Below are 15963 nucleotides of genomic sequence, written 5' to 3'. Positions count from 1 at the left end.
ATATAAACAATATCTATTAACTACCTGTAACGATACAACATCGAAAGTTATAGTAGTGTCATCGTCAGATATAACTATTCCGTATTCATTAGCGTTTGTAACCGGAGCATTATTTTTAAACCACGTTATCTTTGGTTCAGGAAATCCTCCAGGAGGCGCACAATGCAATTCAGCTTTGGAACCGAGTTCCACTTTTAGCGATGTAGGGGAGGCTACAAAGTGCTTTCGAATATCTGAAAGACCACAAATATTGTTAATGGCAACCTAAAAGGGTTAAATTGCTACACACTAAAATTTCAAAACAAAATGCGGTAATAATGATTGCATACCCTACAAGAATTGTGTGACATGGAACATTCTCGTTTATCTTACTAACACGTTTGCAAATTTTGCGTTGGTTAAAAAAGAGACCACTAAATAAGGCCATAAGTTGGAGGAAGGCGGAAGAGCCCATTTACACAAATGTTTGCATCACGTTTTCCATATTGCTCATAAAAAGCTTGATAGAAGTACTTGATTGAGATCTCCATCACCAGTGAGTATCACATGATCAACCAAATGACTATCACTGTTCTTGTAGGGTAGTCTCGAAGCGATATTTTTTGCGTAAACCGTGTTCCCGCAAAAATCGGGTGAAAGCTACCGGATGACCTAATGGGCAAAACAAGAAATAAAAATTCACTCAAAGCGAGAAAGCAACGCAAAAAGAAACCGGGATAATTTTCAATTGAAATCATGGTACAATATTTACAGGTATTGTCTTCCCAGAGAATTTTGCTTCACATCGAAATTCGTGCGCCCTTATTTTCATTTTTACGCAGTTCAATGTTGATTCTTTTACTTTTATTTGGCTTTGCTTTTTTGTTTTCGCTCAATTTCATTTTTATAATCTTTCAAAACAAGAGAAAAAACGTTTGAAATGAAATGAGCCATACAAATTTTGAATTTATTTACTAACTTAGGGTTTACACCGGACAATACTGTCATGACAATAACAAAACATGCACACTTTTTCACTAATACATGCATACTTTTCCATGCATGCGTTTTTGACAACTAATACATATATCTTCATTGTCATGATAGTATTGTCGTGTGTAAACCCTAAGTAAGCAAATGTTTTTTTCGGCTTTTGCAAATTAAATAAGTCCTCTGCAAGAAGGTTTGTTTACAAAATACGTGTACATATATGGTATATGGGGTATGGAAATATCCCTTTTCACTAGAAGTAAACCTTTTAGTGTGGGCAACAATGATGTTTTTCAAATAAGGCAGATCGAAATATGCGCTCTCTGGGAAGACAATACCTGTAATCATTGTACCATGAATTGAAAATAGTTTTCTAAAAAAGTGAAGTGCTTATCCAGGAAAATTAATAATTTAGATATTTTTGGTTTCTTTAGTGCACAAGATGGCGCCCCCTTAGTTTGCCCCGAGGTGGTTACACTGAGTTTACCACAGGGTTGCACGTTGATTGTGTTTTTGCCTATTGCCAACAGGAAATAAAAATTGTGGATATACATATCGTGCTGTTCAGAATATTGTGGAAGTGGTCTTGGATTCGCATTTGCAAATTATGCTTGCTACCAAGTCAATGGTTTGCATTTTATTGTTGTGAATTTACAAATGCGCCGAAATATGCAAATGCAAGGTCATATGCACAAATTCCTGAACAGCCCTAATAATTTTTTATTATCTTGGACAGCAATTAACTGTGACTAAGTGGAAATGTGCCTAGTTTAATATAATTACAGTTGTCCATGAAATAATAAGTGTGAGGATTGGACCAGTTTTGGCAACTTTTGTTTTGTTTATTTAATGTTCATTATTTTGTATACAAGTCTAGCAGGTTAAACAACAAACACTATACAAATTCATGATGCAATAATGAAAGGTGTTATACGTTGGCAACTTCTCGCTCTAATCCGTCATCTTGAGCTACCTTAGGAGAATCTGTGTTGTTTGTTTCTTTGCTAATTTCACTGACCATTTCCCAAAATATTAGAAAAAAAAATCTAAACAAGCTACATTGATTAAATTTTCGTTGTTCGTTTTGTTCTTATTCGCTGACATTTGTTTTCTAATTGCGTGAAATTTGGTAAGTATTGTAATAAAACCGAATTATTTTACAAATAAACTATAATTTTGCATTTATTAGGTCATTTCCTTAGTGATTTCCTGGCCGACCTGTGCTGGTATTGTGATTAAAAGCTAATACACGTAAGTTACAACATATTAGTTGCGTTCGACAAGTCAAAAATTTGTAATAGTTTTTCCAAATTTTTACTGGATGGCGTTCGATAACGACAAAAAATTATCCAACACACAAAAATTGAGAGAGCAAGCGTTCATTTTAATGCAAGAGAAGCGTTCATTTTGTACTGGCAAAATTTTAGTCAGCAAAAATTATCCATCACGAAAACATATGATCACAAACAGTGTTGCCACTTTGTGTGTAATTCCTCAGAACGTGAGGAATTTCGGGTGCGCGGGAGTATTTTTTGGGGATTTTTATTTTGAGGAATTTTCTCTCGATATACAGTGACGAGCAAAACTGTAACATGGAGTAACACTTTTTATTTCAGCTGTCGCTATCTTTCCAAGTTCTAACGACATTCATACGGTTGTTGTATATTTTTATTGGTACATCTTTGCTTCCTCTGTCATAACGATTTGAAGTCAATTCAACAACATTTACAAAACCAGCAGACAAAAATGTAAATTAAGGCATATGTTACAGTTTTGCACTCATATATTTTTAATAACTTTTTGACAATTTTCACAAAAAAAAAGAATTATTAACACAATGTTCAGTATGCTTTTGCTTTATTTAGTTCCTGGTTGCAATTTGGCATACCTAACGTGTATGTCTGTAAAAATTCTGGAGGTATAGCCTCCCATATATCCTTGGTGTGCTTTCACCGCTCATGTACTCCATTGGACGGACTTGGATACTTAGTAAGATGCGCTTTTAGTTGATTTCGCAAATTCTCGATGAGATTCATGTCCTCGGATTGTGGAGGTCATTTCAAATTATCAAATTTCTGCTTTCGTTCCAGTCTTTGCGAACATGTGCAGTGTGTTTTGGTTGCTTTTTCAGCAGAAACTCTAATTTTTTTGACTACATCTTGCAAATTTTGTTAAAATATACAAACGGATCAACAACATTTTTGAAATACAACCCCAAACTATTATTGACCGACCACTGTGATTCACAGTGTGCCTTACATGATGCGCTTAGGCTTAATTTGGGCCTTGGATCCAATACCATGCCCGGCCATCTGATTGAAAGCTATTAATTTAGTCTTGTCAAACCAAATAACCCTCAATTAAATCTTAAAAATGTGTTTTTTATTGCATTCTGTAATGCCTAACATATCCCAATAGACAACGGTCCGGTTTTCGTGCGATGCAGCAAAACGCTGCCACACTCGCACATGTATTTTGATCAAATTTGCTTTTTTCGTCTTTTATGATCCATTTTGCTCAATTTGGCAATTTTTCGCCTCACTATCTACTGATTTCCATTCAATTTTAATACCTTCAGCGCTTCTGTAGTAGTGCCTGCAGCGCTACTTGCTACTAAGTTCACAAGATATCGGACTGTAATATATTTTGACAGACTTTCTTTGTCCTTAGTAACACTTTAGGCTATATTTTTTCTCAGTCTTAACATTTTCATGTGGCAAATTCCACAATTTTTTGCCCCTTTCCCTGCGGTCCCGCCTTTTCGCAGTAAATCTATTATTTACATTTATGTTTCCTGATTAACCATATTATTTATTGGTGATCACTTCTTGAATAAATTACAATAAAGAAAAAAGTCATCTGACTTCCAACTAAGCAAAAGATAACTGTAAAATGCAAAACTGAGAGTGAGTGCAAAACTGTAACATTTGCCTTAACTTACATTTTTGTCTCCAGGGTTTTTTTATTGTTGTTGGATTGACCTCAAATCGTTATAAGAGCGGGAGTAGGAGTGTACCAATAAGAATATACAACAAAAGTATGAAAGTCGTTAGAACTATGAAAGATAGCGGTGGCTGAAATAAAAAGTGTTACATCATGTTACAGTTTTGCTCGTCACTGTATTTGCAGATAACAAATGCAGCCATGTTTTACACAAGAGGGTTGTTAAATCGCTCTGCAATTTTTGAACGAAAAGCTTTCCGAAGTTTTATAAAGGGCGAAATACACCTAACAAGTGGCTTGTCAAATATTCTTAAAACCTACTTTTCCCATTTCGCCATACACCATGCAAACATGACTCGTTCAAGCAAAGAATTTCAGTTTTCTTCCGGTTCACTATGTAAAAAGCGCTTGGTTTTCTTCGATTTTACTCTCTCGCATCCTCATTCCGTTGCGAGTGGGGGATTTTATCATACACAACGTAAGCGGTTTGATCAAATGTCAACATGGTGGACAGAAAATCCAAAGATTTTTGAATTTTGTTCAAACGGCTTGTCAAACCTTCAAACACCCCCATACACAACATAAATAGCTTTAAGGAGAGGGATATTTCGCTTGGTTTATCAAGCCGCTTGTGGGGTGTTTTTCGCTATTAAGCACATCTGAATTTTGCTAAATATTCAAAATGTTATCGATAATTTTTTTCATTCCATCGTTATATTTTCAACTTATTTTAAACTTGTAAAATCTCGGTAACGAATGGAGAGCACACGCATTGTTCGATCATAAGGATATTCATATTGATTCTTCATTAGATCCAGAAAATTATAGGAAAAGTTTTTGAATTAAAAGATTCTTCAGGTTCATATAAGTTTCCCAATTAAAAAAAAAATAATGTCTGCATTACTAATATAGCCCCTTTCTAATGCTTCAGTGAACGTATATTTTAGTGCTTTAAAAATTTATAGGACTGACTTTAGGACCCGATTGAGATTGTATACAAACCAAAGCCTAAAAAATGACGGTGATACTTTGTTTGAACCGAAAGAACAAATATACAAATTGAATTGGAGATAGTAATTAATTTTTTACTAAGTTCCTGTAAATAGTATGCAGTACACAATACTCATATCCATGATAAAAAACATTACAAGGTAAAATCATTGACAGGCAGTCTGACGTTTGCCAGCAATATAATTTTAAAACATATATGTAATACTCCTATATTGGCAGTAAGAGCTAGTACCGTCCGAAAACACTACAGTACAGATATATCAATAAACACGTACGAAAGAAACGGAACACACACGTTTATAAATAAACATGTACACAACACATATACAAAAACGGCACTCAAGTACACAATACATTGACAAAAACAGTACTAGACTGTCTCGCTTTGATTTGGGAATGCTTACACATTGAGAAGTTAGCTTACTGCCAAGAATGATAGAATACAAGATTGCGCCGATCAGAGAGGATTTTTGAGAATAACTTTTGTGTGACGTCACACTGGTGCAATTGCGAGAGAGAAATGCCAAAACGTGAGCAAGAATGGAAGAAGAAAAAATGTTGCAAGGAAAACGTAAACATGTTGCACCAGTGTGACGTCATGCAAACAACGATTCTGTCAAATTCGTTAAGAGAAGAATAGCGGTCCGAGATCGGCGCAACCTTTGTATTCTCTCAATCGTGGCTTACTGCCAATATAGAAGTATTACATATATGTTTTAAAATTCGAGCTCAAGCTCACACACACATTCTCATTTTTAATCTCAAACAACAAAAATTGTGAATAATTGAATTTTTTGAAGTGAAACTTCTTAGGCACTCGGCACATTACGCGCCTAATCAAAGTAGAGTAATCGTTTCATCATACCGAAACGAATGCATGACGACTCGACTTCTGCACACTTTGCACGCCCTGCACCAGCTAATAAACACTTTCTACACATAACAAATTTTCTGCCCGTTCTTTCGCAACACGCACTTCCGCAAATATTTCTGCCCCGAAATATTGCATACATGCTTGTGGTTTAATACAATTTGCACGAATTTTAGCACGAAATCATTAATTTTCAATTATTTTCTATTGAATTGACAAACAAATTTTATTTCCAACACAAAAAAGTAAACAAATGACGATTTCAAAACTCCAAGCGACTTACAATGTTGGGCGCTTCGATTCAGGAAGCTTTTATGATTAGACGAAAACATGATTTTGAATCGTAATGTACAGAGCTTCATTGAAATACATGGGTTCGGCATAAAAGCTTTATACTTTAGTATGCCGAAGAAATTTTCGCCCGATGTTTCTTACAGAAAGCCATAAACGTAGCGACCGTTGGTTCAACTTGGTGTTGTTTTGCTCTAGATTGCACCGTTTGTCGGCCTGTTGAATGAATTTATCAGGCAGGTTCTGGAATTCACTTTCGAGTGACTTTCAATCAAACTCGCTTTGAATTCAAATTGGCAGGGATTGAAATTCAATCGGAAGTGAATTACCTGCCCGTATGTCTTGGTTGTATGAAAGATCAAAAAATTTGGATTTTCTGGCTAGTTGTACAACTTATCGCTAAATTAATGGCCATGTTGTACAAACTCATTTAATTTGCGTTTATTTTGTACACTAATTAACCGAAAATGGATAACTCAGCCGAAATAGGTACGTGCTTTCGTCGAATTTTATAAATGTAAGCCAAAACTATGAAATTGTAAAAATGAGATTTTACAATGAGTCTGCTCGCAAAATTACAATGTTTGTGGGCAAAACGTCCAACTCGATTGCGGATTGATTTGAACCAACGTTTTCGGCTTGCATTATGTCAAAAGGATGTGTTTGTTGTAATTCATTCTGTCATTTAGTACCGTTATGCGTAGGCCAATTCATGAAACGCGTGTAATACTTACACTTTTAATTTATAAGGTCATTTTATGTTTTTATACTCTTGCTACCACATGAATATGTGAATTCGTGATAAGAATATATGAATTCGCCTTGGAAGATAGAAAGCGAATAAGAATAAATGCCGAACAAAGGAGTTTGTCTTCTTTCAACTTAAATAAATGCATTTTGCAAACAAAAGTGCGTACGTTACTTAGTGCCTTGGTAATGGCGAATTCGTAAGGATCTATTGATTGCATTATAAACATTTTAATTTATTTGTTAAACATACAATTACTTCCATTACAACCCGGTCCTATGGATGCTAGAAGCGCGAATTCATATAAGGTGGTGTTACCGGAAAATGAATAAATAAATTATATGTATATCAGAAAATTTATAAGATGAAATGAAAATATTGTTTGATTTCTAACCAAACCTATGTATGTAACTCAATCGCCTAATGGTTTGCCGAACCGTAAACATATGTTTACACATCCAATTTCGTGAGTAGGTACCTGGTACTCACCCCTTTTTTAAGAAGTTTCACTTCTATCATGTGTACGGTGTTACACACGCGTTTTTTTTTGTTTTCAAATACCAATACATCTAAATTCAACTTTGAATGATATTCGTTCATCCTACCTTTCTCTTTCATCCTTTGAATGAGTTTATTAGCAAAGAAATAAAAAAGGTGAGAAACAGGGGCGCACCCAGGAATATATTTTGGGAGGGGTTTATACTTCTGAAAATTCGCTTCAGATAAAATGATCATTAAAGTACATTTATGCAAGTTTTATGTACAGTGTGTAATAAATAAATAAACTTTTTGAAGTTTCATAAATTGCATTTGTTTACATAAAATTAGCAAAAAACTCAAACATTTGTAACCGACTTCGAAAAAGGGGGAGGTTTTCAATTCGTCGGAATAGTATGCTAACGCATAACTTTGGACCACGTGAACCGATTTCAATAATTCTTTTTTTTTTATCGGAAAGATTGTACCTCAAGGGTCTTCCCGTAATTTGAAATTACTTGCTTAATATAAAGTTCTATAAACACAGATGCGCTCAACTTGTAAAAGTAATAAAAAAAATTAAAAAAAGAGTTTTAATGTTCATTTTCCTCGATATCTGCTTTCTGGTTTTCGAATGAGATGGTGATTTTTTACGATTGCCTAATTTTTTAATATTTCGAATACCGAGAAAATTAAGTGAACTTGAAATTTGTTATGTAGGCAATTTTGGTGGAACGAATTCGAAGTGGGCAAATTAAATCTTCGAATCCTTGTTAAGGACATAACTCGTCGTTGTAAAATTTTTTTGAGGCTCAGTAAGTGAGTATGCATTGCATATTTTTAGGTTTCATTCACAGTTAAACTTTTAAGAGCTCTCAAAAAAAAACGAAAAATTCATATAAAATGGCGCACAAGAAATGGAATAGGAATTTTCTTCTATCAAAATTTCTTAAATCAATTTGCATCTCTCAAGAAAAAAATGCTCGTATATTTATTTCTTCAAGAAAATTTACAGCAAAAGCAAAGTGCTTTATAATAAAAAATATTTCTTGTGATTTTTCTTGAGAGCTGGCTTTGGGATACAGTTTGTATTTCAGGTTATTAGCTTTAGGGGGGGTTTAAACCCCAAAACCCACCCCTTGTGTGCGCTAATGGTGAGAAAATACCTTTCCAATGATATCTCACAAGTCTAAATCGGGAGAGTTTAGGCTCAGTTATTGAAGGTTTTTTATACCAATCTTTGAAAAAAGTTAAGAACAGCATCAAAAAATTAATTATTACGATTCCGTTCAAAATTTTGTTTGAAATATTTTTACGTAAATTTTTTAAGCTTAAACCGTTTTGTCATTTGAGGGGATTTTTTCAAAAAAAATCTTTAAGAAACTATTTTTATTCATATAAAACTCCATCTTTGGACGTATTTTCAAATCGGTCCAGCTCATTTAAATCTTAATATTTTTTCGAAATATTTTGGTGGACGTCTTAAAATATAATAGATTTTATAATTCCAATGGAAAAACAATACCGATTTTTTTTTTGTATGGGGAGTGATGCAGTGGCGTAGCCAGGATTTGGTGAAGGGGGGATTAAAAAAAATTTCCATCGATAACTTAAAGTTGTGATACACAATGGATAGAGGCGTTGCCTGTGGGCATTCTTTCATATATGTATGTATGTGCCATTTTTACCGTTATATATTTTTTGTCTACTCGGTTATTCCATGGGGAATTCATGCTTTATTTAAACTTAAAAAATTAAATTACTACACCATTTTAATTAATTAGTGTGTACTCCAGTTTTGTTTTGTAGAAGTTTCATTAGCATACACTTCAGTTTTTACACATTGAATACATCTGCATATTTATATATTTACGCGTATCTATTTACATTTATTTATGTACAAGTCTACAAAATCTTATTACTTATAAAGCGATTTTTAATCTTCGTTGCTTAACACATATTTTTTCAATTACTTCTTGTGTTGTAATCGGTACATCATTATGTACCGCTAACATCGTTAAACCATTCAGCCGCTCCTTAATTGTATAAAAAGAAGGGACAAATAAGATAGCATATTCAACAATTGAATACACTTAGGTCTCTTTTTATGCGGTACATGCGTTCCTCAGAAAGCCGCATAAAAAAAATCCGCTTAAAAAAGTTATTTACTTTCATACAAAAACAGGGGATGCGTTCCAGCATTTTCAAAAACCGCATAAATTCAGATACTCCATGTAAAAAATTCTAAAAAACCGCATAAAAAAATCCAGTGAGGCATTATTGAGCAAAAAAACTATTTATTTCTTCACTTCAACACTTATTATTCCATGTAAAACCGAACATTAATGAAATAAATAAAATTTTATCTGTATTTTAATTAAAATAAAAGTAAAAATACCACAATAATACATGAATTATGTAAGAATACTTAAAAAAAAATTTAGAAAAAAAGGTTTTTTCTTAACAGCGGTCGCCCCTCGGCAAGCAATGGCAAACCTCCGAGTGTATTTATGCCATGAAAAACAGCTTCTCGTAAAAATACAATCGCCGTTCGGAATCGGCGTAAAACTGTAGGTCCCTCCCCTTTGTGTAACAACATCAAGGTGCACATCACAAATTGGAGGAGAAGCTCTGCCAAACACTAACATGTGTGTAAGCGCCAATCTATTACTATTATTATTATTATGTAAGAATACAAAGACAAATTATTTATCAGAAGCATTGTCTTGTACACACTGAAAAAAGTAATAAAAACTCTCAAAAAAGCAAAATCGGTACTGCGAAATAAATTCAAATCCGCATAAAAAGAGACCTAAGTGTAGTCCACTTGCAAAGTGCGCTATGTAATTTTTTTCGATTTTTAGTTTTTGTTGGGTTTCATGTACACTAACAGCAGAGTGAAACATTTTTCTATATTCTGAAAAAAATAGCATGAAATGTTAACTACTCTTGCAAAAGTCGCTATAATACTTATTTATACACTTTCAAAAGTCTCCTCTTCGTATGAACTTAGAAAACTGCAAGAAAACATGGTAGTTTCGGTGCCTACACGGTCAAAAATTTGGGTTTAATTTTTAAACCGCGCTGGGACTAATGCCTTTTTTAATCTTTTATAGTCTACTTTTTAAACCAGTCAATAGTTTTAAGCAATTTTTAATATATTGTGGTTTAAATTTTAGTTCAAAAAGTTCGTGGTTTAAAAATCAAACCAAAATGTTTTAATTCTAGTTTCTAGGTTTCATATATAGAAAATTTGGTTTAAAATCTAAACCGAAATAGAAAATGTTTGCACACAGCGAAATGTGGTGTTGATTCAAACTCAACATATGAAAGCACATTTACATGCGTGGCTGTAGCTGAGTGTGCAAAGATGCTGATAGAATTGGTTGCTACCAAGGCTGTCCGGGTTCAATCCCCATCAGACGCAGCATGAAATTTAAGATCTTTTATTTTTTATTCTTGATTATGACAATGTTTGGATTTAAAATTTGAATCGAACTGTTGAAATTCTAAACCCAGCATATGTGTTCTCTTTTTTTTAAACTTGGAAGGTTTGTATTTAAAACTGAATTTAGTTTGGTCATATATGTAGTCCAAAATGTTTAAAATTTAAACCGAAATTTTTAACCGTGTAGTGGAAGAGGTCGCAAAAAAGAAGCAAACCAATCTTCCTAGAGCAGAGAACGCGAAAAACTAAAAAAAGCTAGCTATGTAAAAGTTACTGTTTCAAAACTTGCAAATCAACCATACTGCAATTTTATTTTTTTAATGGTATTAGGCTCTTATTTATCCAAATTTTCAGGTAATAAAAAAAGATACAGTTCGGATGTTACTTGTTGTCGTAGACGTTTTTTTTTTAATTTATGGCTTACTTTTATAAAATCACGTAACGCTGTTTGCAAGTGGACTACTCAAATATTCATTAAAAGATAATTTGTCATCCGTCTGAAATAAAAAAAATTTAAATCAGAAGGATAAAATAGTAATGTGTTATTAATTCAAAAGTAAATAATTGTAGTTCAATGACGAAGGGGGGATCTTTCCCCCCCAAATCCCCCCTGGCTACGCCACTGGAGTTATGCAGTCTAATGTATATAGTATGTTATTATTATTATTGGGTTCAAAAAAGTCCTATCTCAACCGAAAATACATTGAAAATGGGCTGAGATAGGGCGTTTTTGAATCGTCTGCTGAGATAGGGTGTTTATGAACCGAGTTCTGAGGTAGGGCGTTTTTCAATGAAATTCTAAAATAGGGCGTTTTTCATCCAAATTTTGAAATAGGACGTTGTTAAAAAGTTTTCTGATATCGGGCGTTTTCGAACTGGCTGCAGAAATAGGTCGATTTTCCACTCAGCCATCGATATATAGTTGCATTTTTCGTTATATGGAAGACGAATAAACACAAGTTGTTATTATATCGATTCTAAAAAATCAACGGTAATTGTTAGCCATTTCAAACTTGCATATAATTAGACTAAAACTATAAAACTGAGTGCTCAAAAAAATTCTAACACTTCTCAGAAAAAAGTTTGAATTTCGGGTGAAAATTTGTTGTATTTTTTTTTTTATAGTTTTCTACGAAGTTTTAAAATTGGGTTTTATATGTGTTTTGTTTGAAAATTAACTGTAATTGTAAATTCCTAGAAATAAATAAATAAACATGAGTGGGAAATAATATCACTTTGAAATGGGGTTGCTATTGATATAACCGAAACTGTATGTATCATGAGTTTCATTTTCCCCGAACCGGTTCACTTTTCACTTTTGGTTTCCATGGTTTCACTATGGGCGGATGACAAATTTTCGGGTGAATTTTTTCGGGCAAAACTCAGGATAAGGCAAATAAATTCTGTACAATTAAAAATCAAAGTGGATTTACTAAAATGAACACAACGTATTAATTATAAATTCTGAAATATATCGTTAATTTCAAAAACAAATAAATAAACATTGGTTTTTGTTATTTTATATTCAACAATTTTTATTGATCTTGAGGCCGTTTTTAATGAAAAACTGAGGAAATGTGGTGATTTCCGAAATAGCTATCGCTTCTACCAAACCTATAGTGCGAATTTATCAGGTTTGATAACTGTTGGCCATACCAATAACGCTTACTAGATTTACTAGATCAATTCGCGTTCTCCGAGAAACAAATTTTCACGATCCAAAAATCTGAAAAATCTTTTTTCTCCAAAGATCATACGTAAATTAATTTCTCTATTTGGCCTGTACAATATAAGGAAAACATTTCAAATTCATAAGGGATACTTTTCTTAGTGATGCGGCACATAGAAGGAATTATAAGCCATACTGTTCTAGCTGGGTATTCATCAGCTCAAACATTTTAAGCATATTATCATATTCCTGTGAATGGAAAAACGCCTAATTTTATATCTATATGTTACCGGCCAAACCCGATCTTAGGACAAACTAGTTTTGCCTAGGCTAAACTAGATAAGGGGCGACAGTATTTTTGCGCAGAACAGCTTTCCGCGTAGACGCTGTTGAGAAGGTATAAAATTTAGTACTTTTTCTACTAAAAGGCTTTTTTTCTTCCCGTTTTTCTTGTACTTCCAAACTACAATATTGACCTAAGGTAGTTCGATTTCGAGATGTCACAACGTACAACACCTTTCATTGGGTAGGTTCAGAAGGCGCAGCAGTTGAGCGCAACCGTTGCTAAAAAATCTGTGATCGTAATGTGTCTTCTGAACGGCTTGATACATTAGCTGTTAAATTCCAAACACACAACATGTTGTCTCAAATGATCAGAAAAATATTACGATCATCTAACACGCAACTGTTTAGCTGATCAGAAGTACACAACATCGCGTTCAGAAGGTGCAATCGCACCAGTTACTGAGCTGTTGCGCCTTCTGTACGTGCTCATTATTGCATCATGATACAAATTCACATTTCAAACTTTGTACAAAAATTATAAAAGGTCTACAAAGTGTCACAAAAATTTTTAACTTTTTAATCTGAATTTTTAGAAAAAAAATGGTATGGAGTTTCATAGCAAATTGAATTGAAGTATAAGCTTCGAAAAATTCCGTTGATTTTCGGCAATTTTTTTCTGGCAGTGTCTTCCATGTAAAACAAAATTGTCGAGCCTACTTTATATGGAAAAATGGAAAAACACACTCAACATAAAAGGAAAACGCGTGTGTAACACCGTACACATGATAGAAGTGCAACTTCTTAAAAAAAGGGGTGAGTACCAGGTACCTACTCACGAAATTGGATGTGTAAACATATGTTTACGGTTCGGCAAACCATTAGGCGATTGAGTTACATACATAGGTTTGGTTAGAAATCAAACAATATTTTCATTTCATCTTATTAATTTTCTGATATACATATAATTTATTTATTCATTTTCCGGTAACACCACCTTATATGAATTCGCGCTTCTAGCATCCATAGGACCAGGTTGTAATGGAAGTAATTGTATGTTTAACAAATAAATTAAAATGTTTATAATGCAATCAATAGATCAGTGTTGCCATTTTAGCCGTTTTCCGGCTAGATTTAGCCGGTTGCGATTGCAAACAGCCGGAGAAATTTCGATTTAGCCGGCAGCCGATTTGTTAGCCGTTTTGCAGAAAAAAATTAGCCGTTTTTAGCCGATTTTGCTATTTGCCTTGTTTTCTTAAATTTCAAATATGTACATATATATGTTTCCATTTTTGACTAAGCGACCCAAAATCTGTTAGAAATGGCTACTAGCCTTATCGTGGAGAAAATTTTCATGTCAGGCAGGGTTGTATAAAATTGGGCCGATTTCGCTTATTTTTATTTTAAACGAAGAAGGGATTTTCTTCATAAAATGTTTGTTATAAATGTCTTAATTTTAAATGTGAAGTTTTATTCCCAAACTTAGAAAATAAGAAATTGTTTCACTGTTAAGACACTTAAGATGCCTTTGTGTTTGGATATAGTGCCAACAAACAGAATAAATATTACATGTAGATATTGTCTTCCCAGATAGCGCATATTTAATGTAATGTAATTTACAAAACATCATTTTTGCCATGATAAAAATATAGTAAGGTAGAACCGCTGAGAGTCACTTTTAAAATTCTTGACGTTTCCAAACAATTTAATTTTTAAATTTACTCACAAACTCACACACACATTTTCATTTTCAATCTCAAGCAACAACAATTTCGAACAATTTCATTTTTTTATTTTCACTTTTATATGATTTTAAAATGTTGGCAAACTTCAAAAAAAAATCATGGCCGACAAATTGAGAGAACGGTTATACCTTGCTATGTTTTTATCATGATTTTTGCTACTACCAAAGGTTTAAGGTAAGGGAAAAATTTATATTTTCAAGCACTATGTACACATATGTATTTTTTTAAACAAACTTTTTTGCTGAGGACTTATTTAAATTCCAAAAACCGAATGCCAACTTGAATTTAAGGAACCAACACTGAAGTGAGTCAAAATGAAAATAAAAGAGCACAAATTTCTATGTAAAGCAAAACTCTCTGGGAATCCTACGTGATATCTGCCAGTCATATGACCGGTCATCTAAATGGGTGTTCTGCAGTCTTTTGGCATCATATTATACATCAGAATTGAAGGGGTTTCTGGAAAATCTGACCAGTTCTTTTGTGTAACTGTGATTTTGCATCCCTTGTCAACATATGGCCTCGGTTGATGTTAACTTAAGGTCGTTGTTTTACTGGCTTAAAATTGGAGGAAAATTTTTACAGCGTCTTTTATGTGTACTGGTTTCTATTTGAGTGTATTGAGAATCGGTCAGTCTGAAAAGGCCTTCTAGGGAAGACAATAGGTTTGTTCGTCGAAAATCTAGCAAGAATTATCACTCAAGATATCAGATAGTAAGAAAAAATGCTCCCAAATTCTCTCTCATGTAGAGAAACTTGCATATTTCTGTACGAACGTAAATTTGCAAGTTTTTCTGCCAGCTAGTGTCCACGGTTGCATTTCAAACAAAAGAAATTTAACGAACTTGTTTATTCAAATTATCGTCGACAAAAAATCCAAGCATGTGCCACAATCATATGTTTTTCCTAATTGCAAATTCTTGTTGGCAAAATTTTTTCCGGCTCGAATTTGTAACTTCTCTCCAAGAAATAGTGTTTTTACTCGTGATTTATTTAAATAAAACATTGTGAAATTTAGTTGAAACATTTTAGCCGTTTTTAGCCGGTTTTATTTCCCAATTTAGCCGGTTCGGCCAAAAAGTTCTGGCAACACTGCAATAGATCCTTACGAATTCGCCATTACCAAGGCACTAAGTAACGAACGCACTTCTGCTTGCAAAATGCATTTATTTAAGTTGAAAGAAGACAAACTCCTTTGTTCGGCATTTATTCTTATTCGCTTTCTATCTTCCAAGGCGAATTCATATATTCTTATCACGAATTCACATATTCATATGGTAGCAAGAGTATAAAAACATAAAATTACCTTATAAATTAAAAGTGTAAGTATTACATGTATGCGTAGTTAAATTCACGAAATCATTTCATCGATCTGAGTAAAAACTAAGTGCATAAACTCTATTTCGCGTTAATTGTAATCATGAAATGGTGTTCATTCATTTAGTTTCTACTCAAAAGCATGAAATGATTTCATGAATTGGCCTACGCATAACGGTACTAAATGACAGA

The 15963-nt window shown here is 33.5% G+C and overlaps 1 protein-coding gene across 4 annotated transcripts in view; it reads right to left on the bottom strand.

The window, feature by feature from the left end:
- LOC118744130 (netrin receptor unc-5) overlaps positions 1-15963 on the bottom strand; it is a 307531-nt gene that overhangs the window by 77683 nt on the left and 213885 nt on the right. For all 4 annotated transcript variants that reach the window (XM_036476881.1, XM_036476880.1, XM_036476878.1 and 1 more), the window contains one exon: positions 25-233. In XM_036476881.1, coding sequence (XP_036332774.1) covers positions 25-233 — 209 coding nt within the window. The remainder of the gene's footprint in view (positions 1-24; positions 234-15963) is intronic.

The sequence above is a fragment of the Rhagoletis pomonella genome, unplaced genomic scaffold (assembly GCF_013731165.1).
Source record: "Rhagoletis pomonella isolate Grant_MI unplaced genomic scaffold, Rhpom_1.0 Rhpom_scaffold_00008, whole genome shotgun sequence".
Lineage (NCBI taxonomy): Eukaryota > Metazoa > Arthropoda > Insecta > Diptera > Tephritidae > Rhagoletis > Rhagoletis pomonella.
This window is presented reverse-complemented; position numbering and strand designations above follow the sequence as displayed.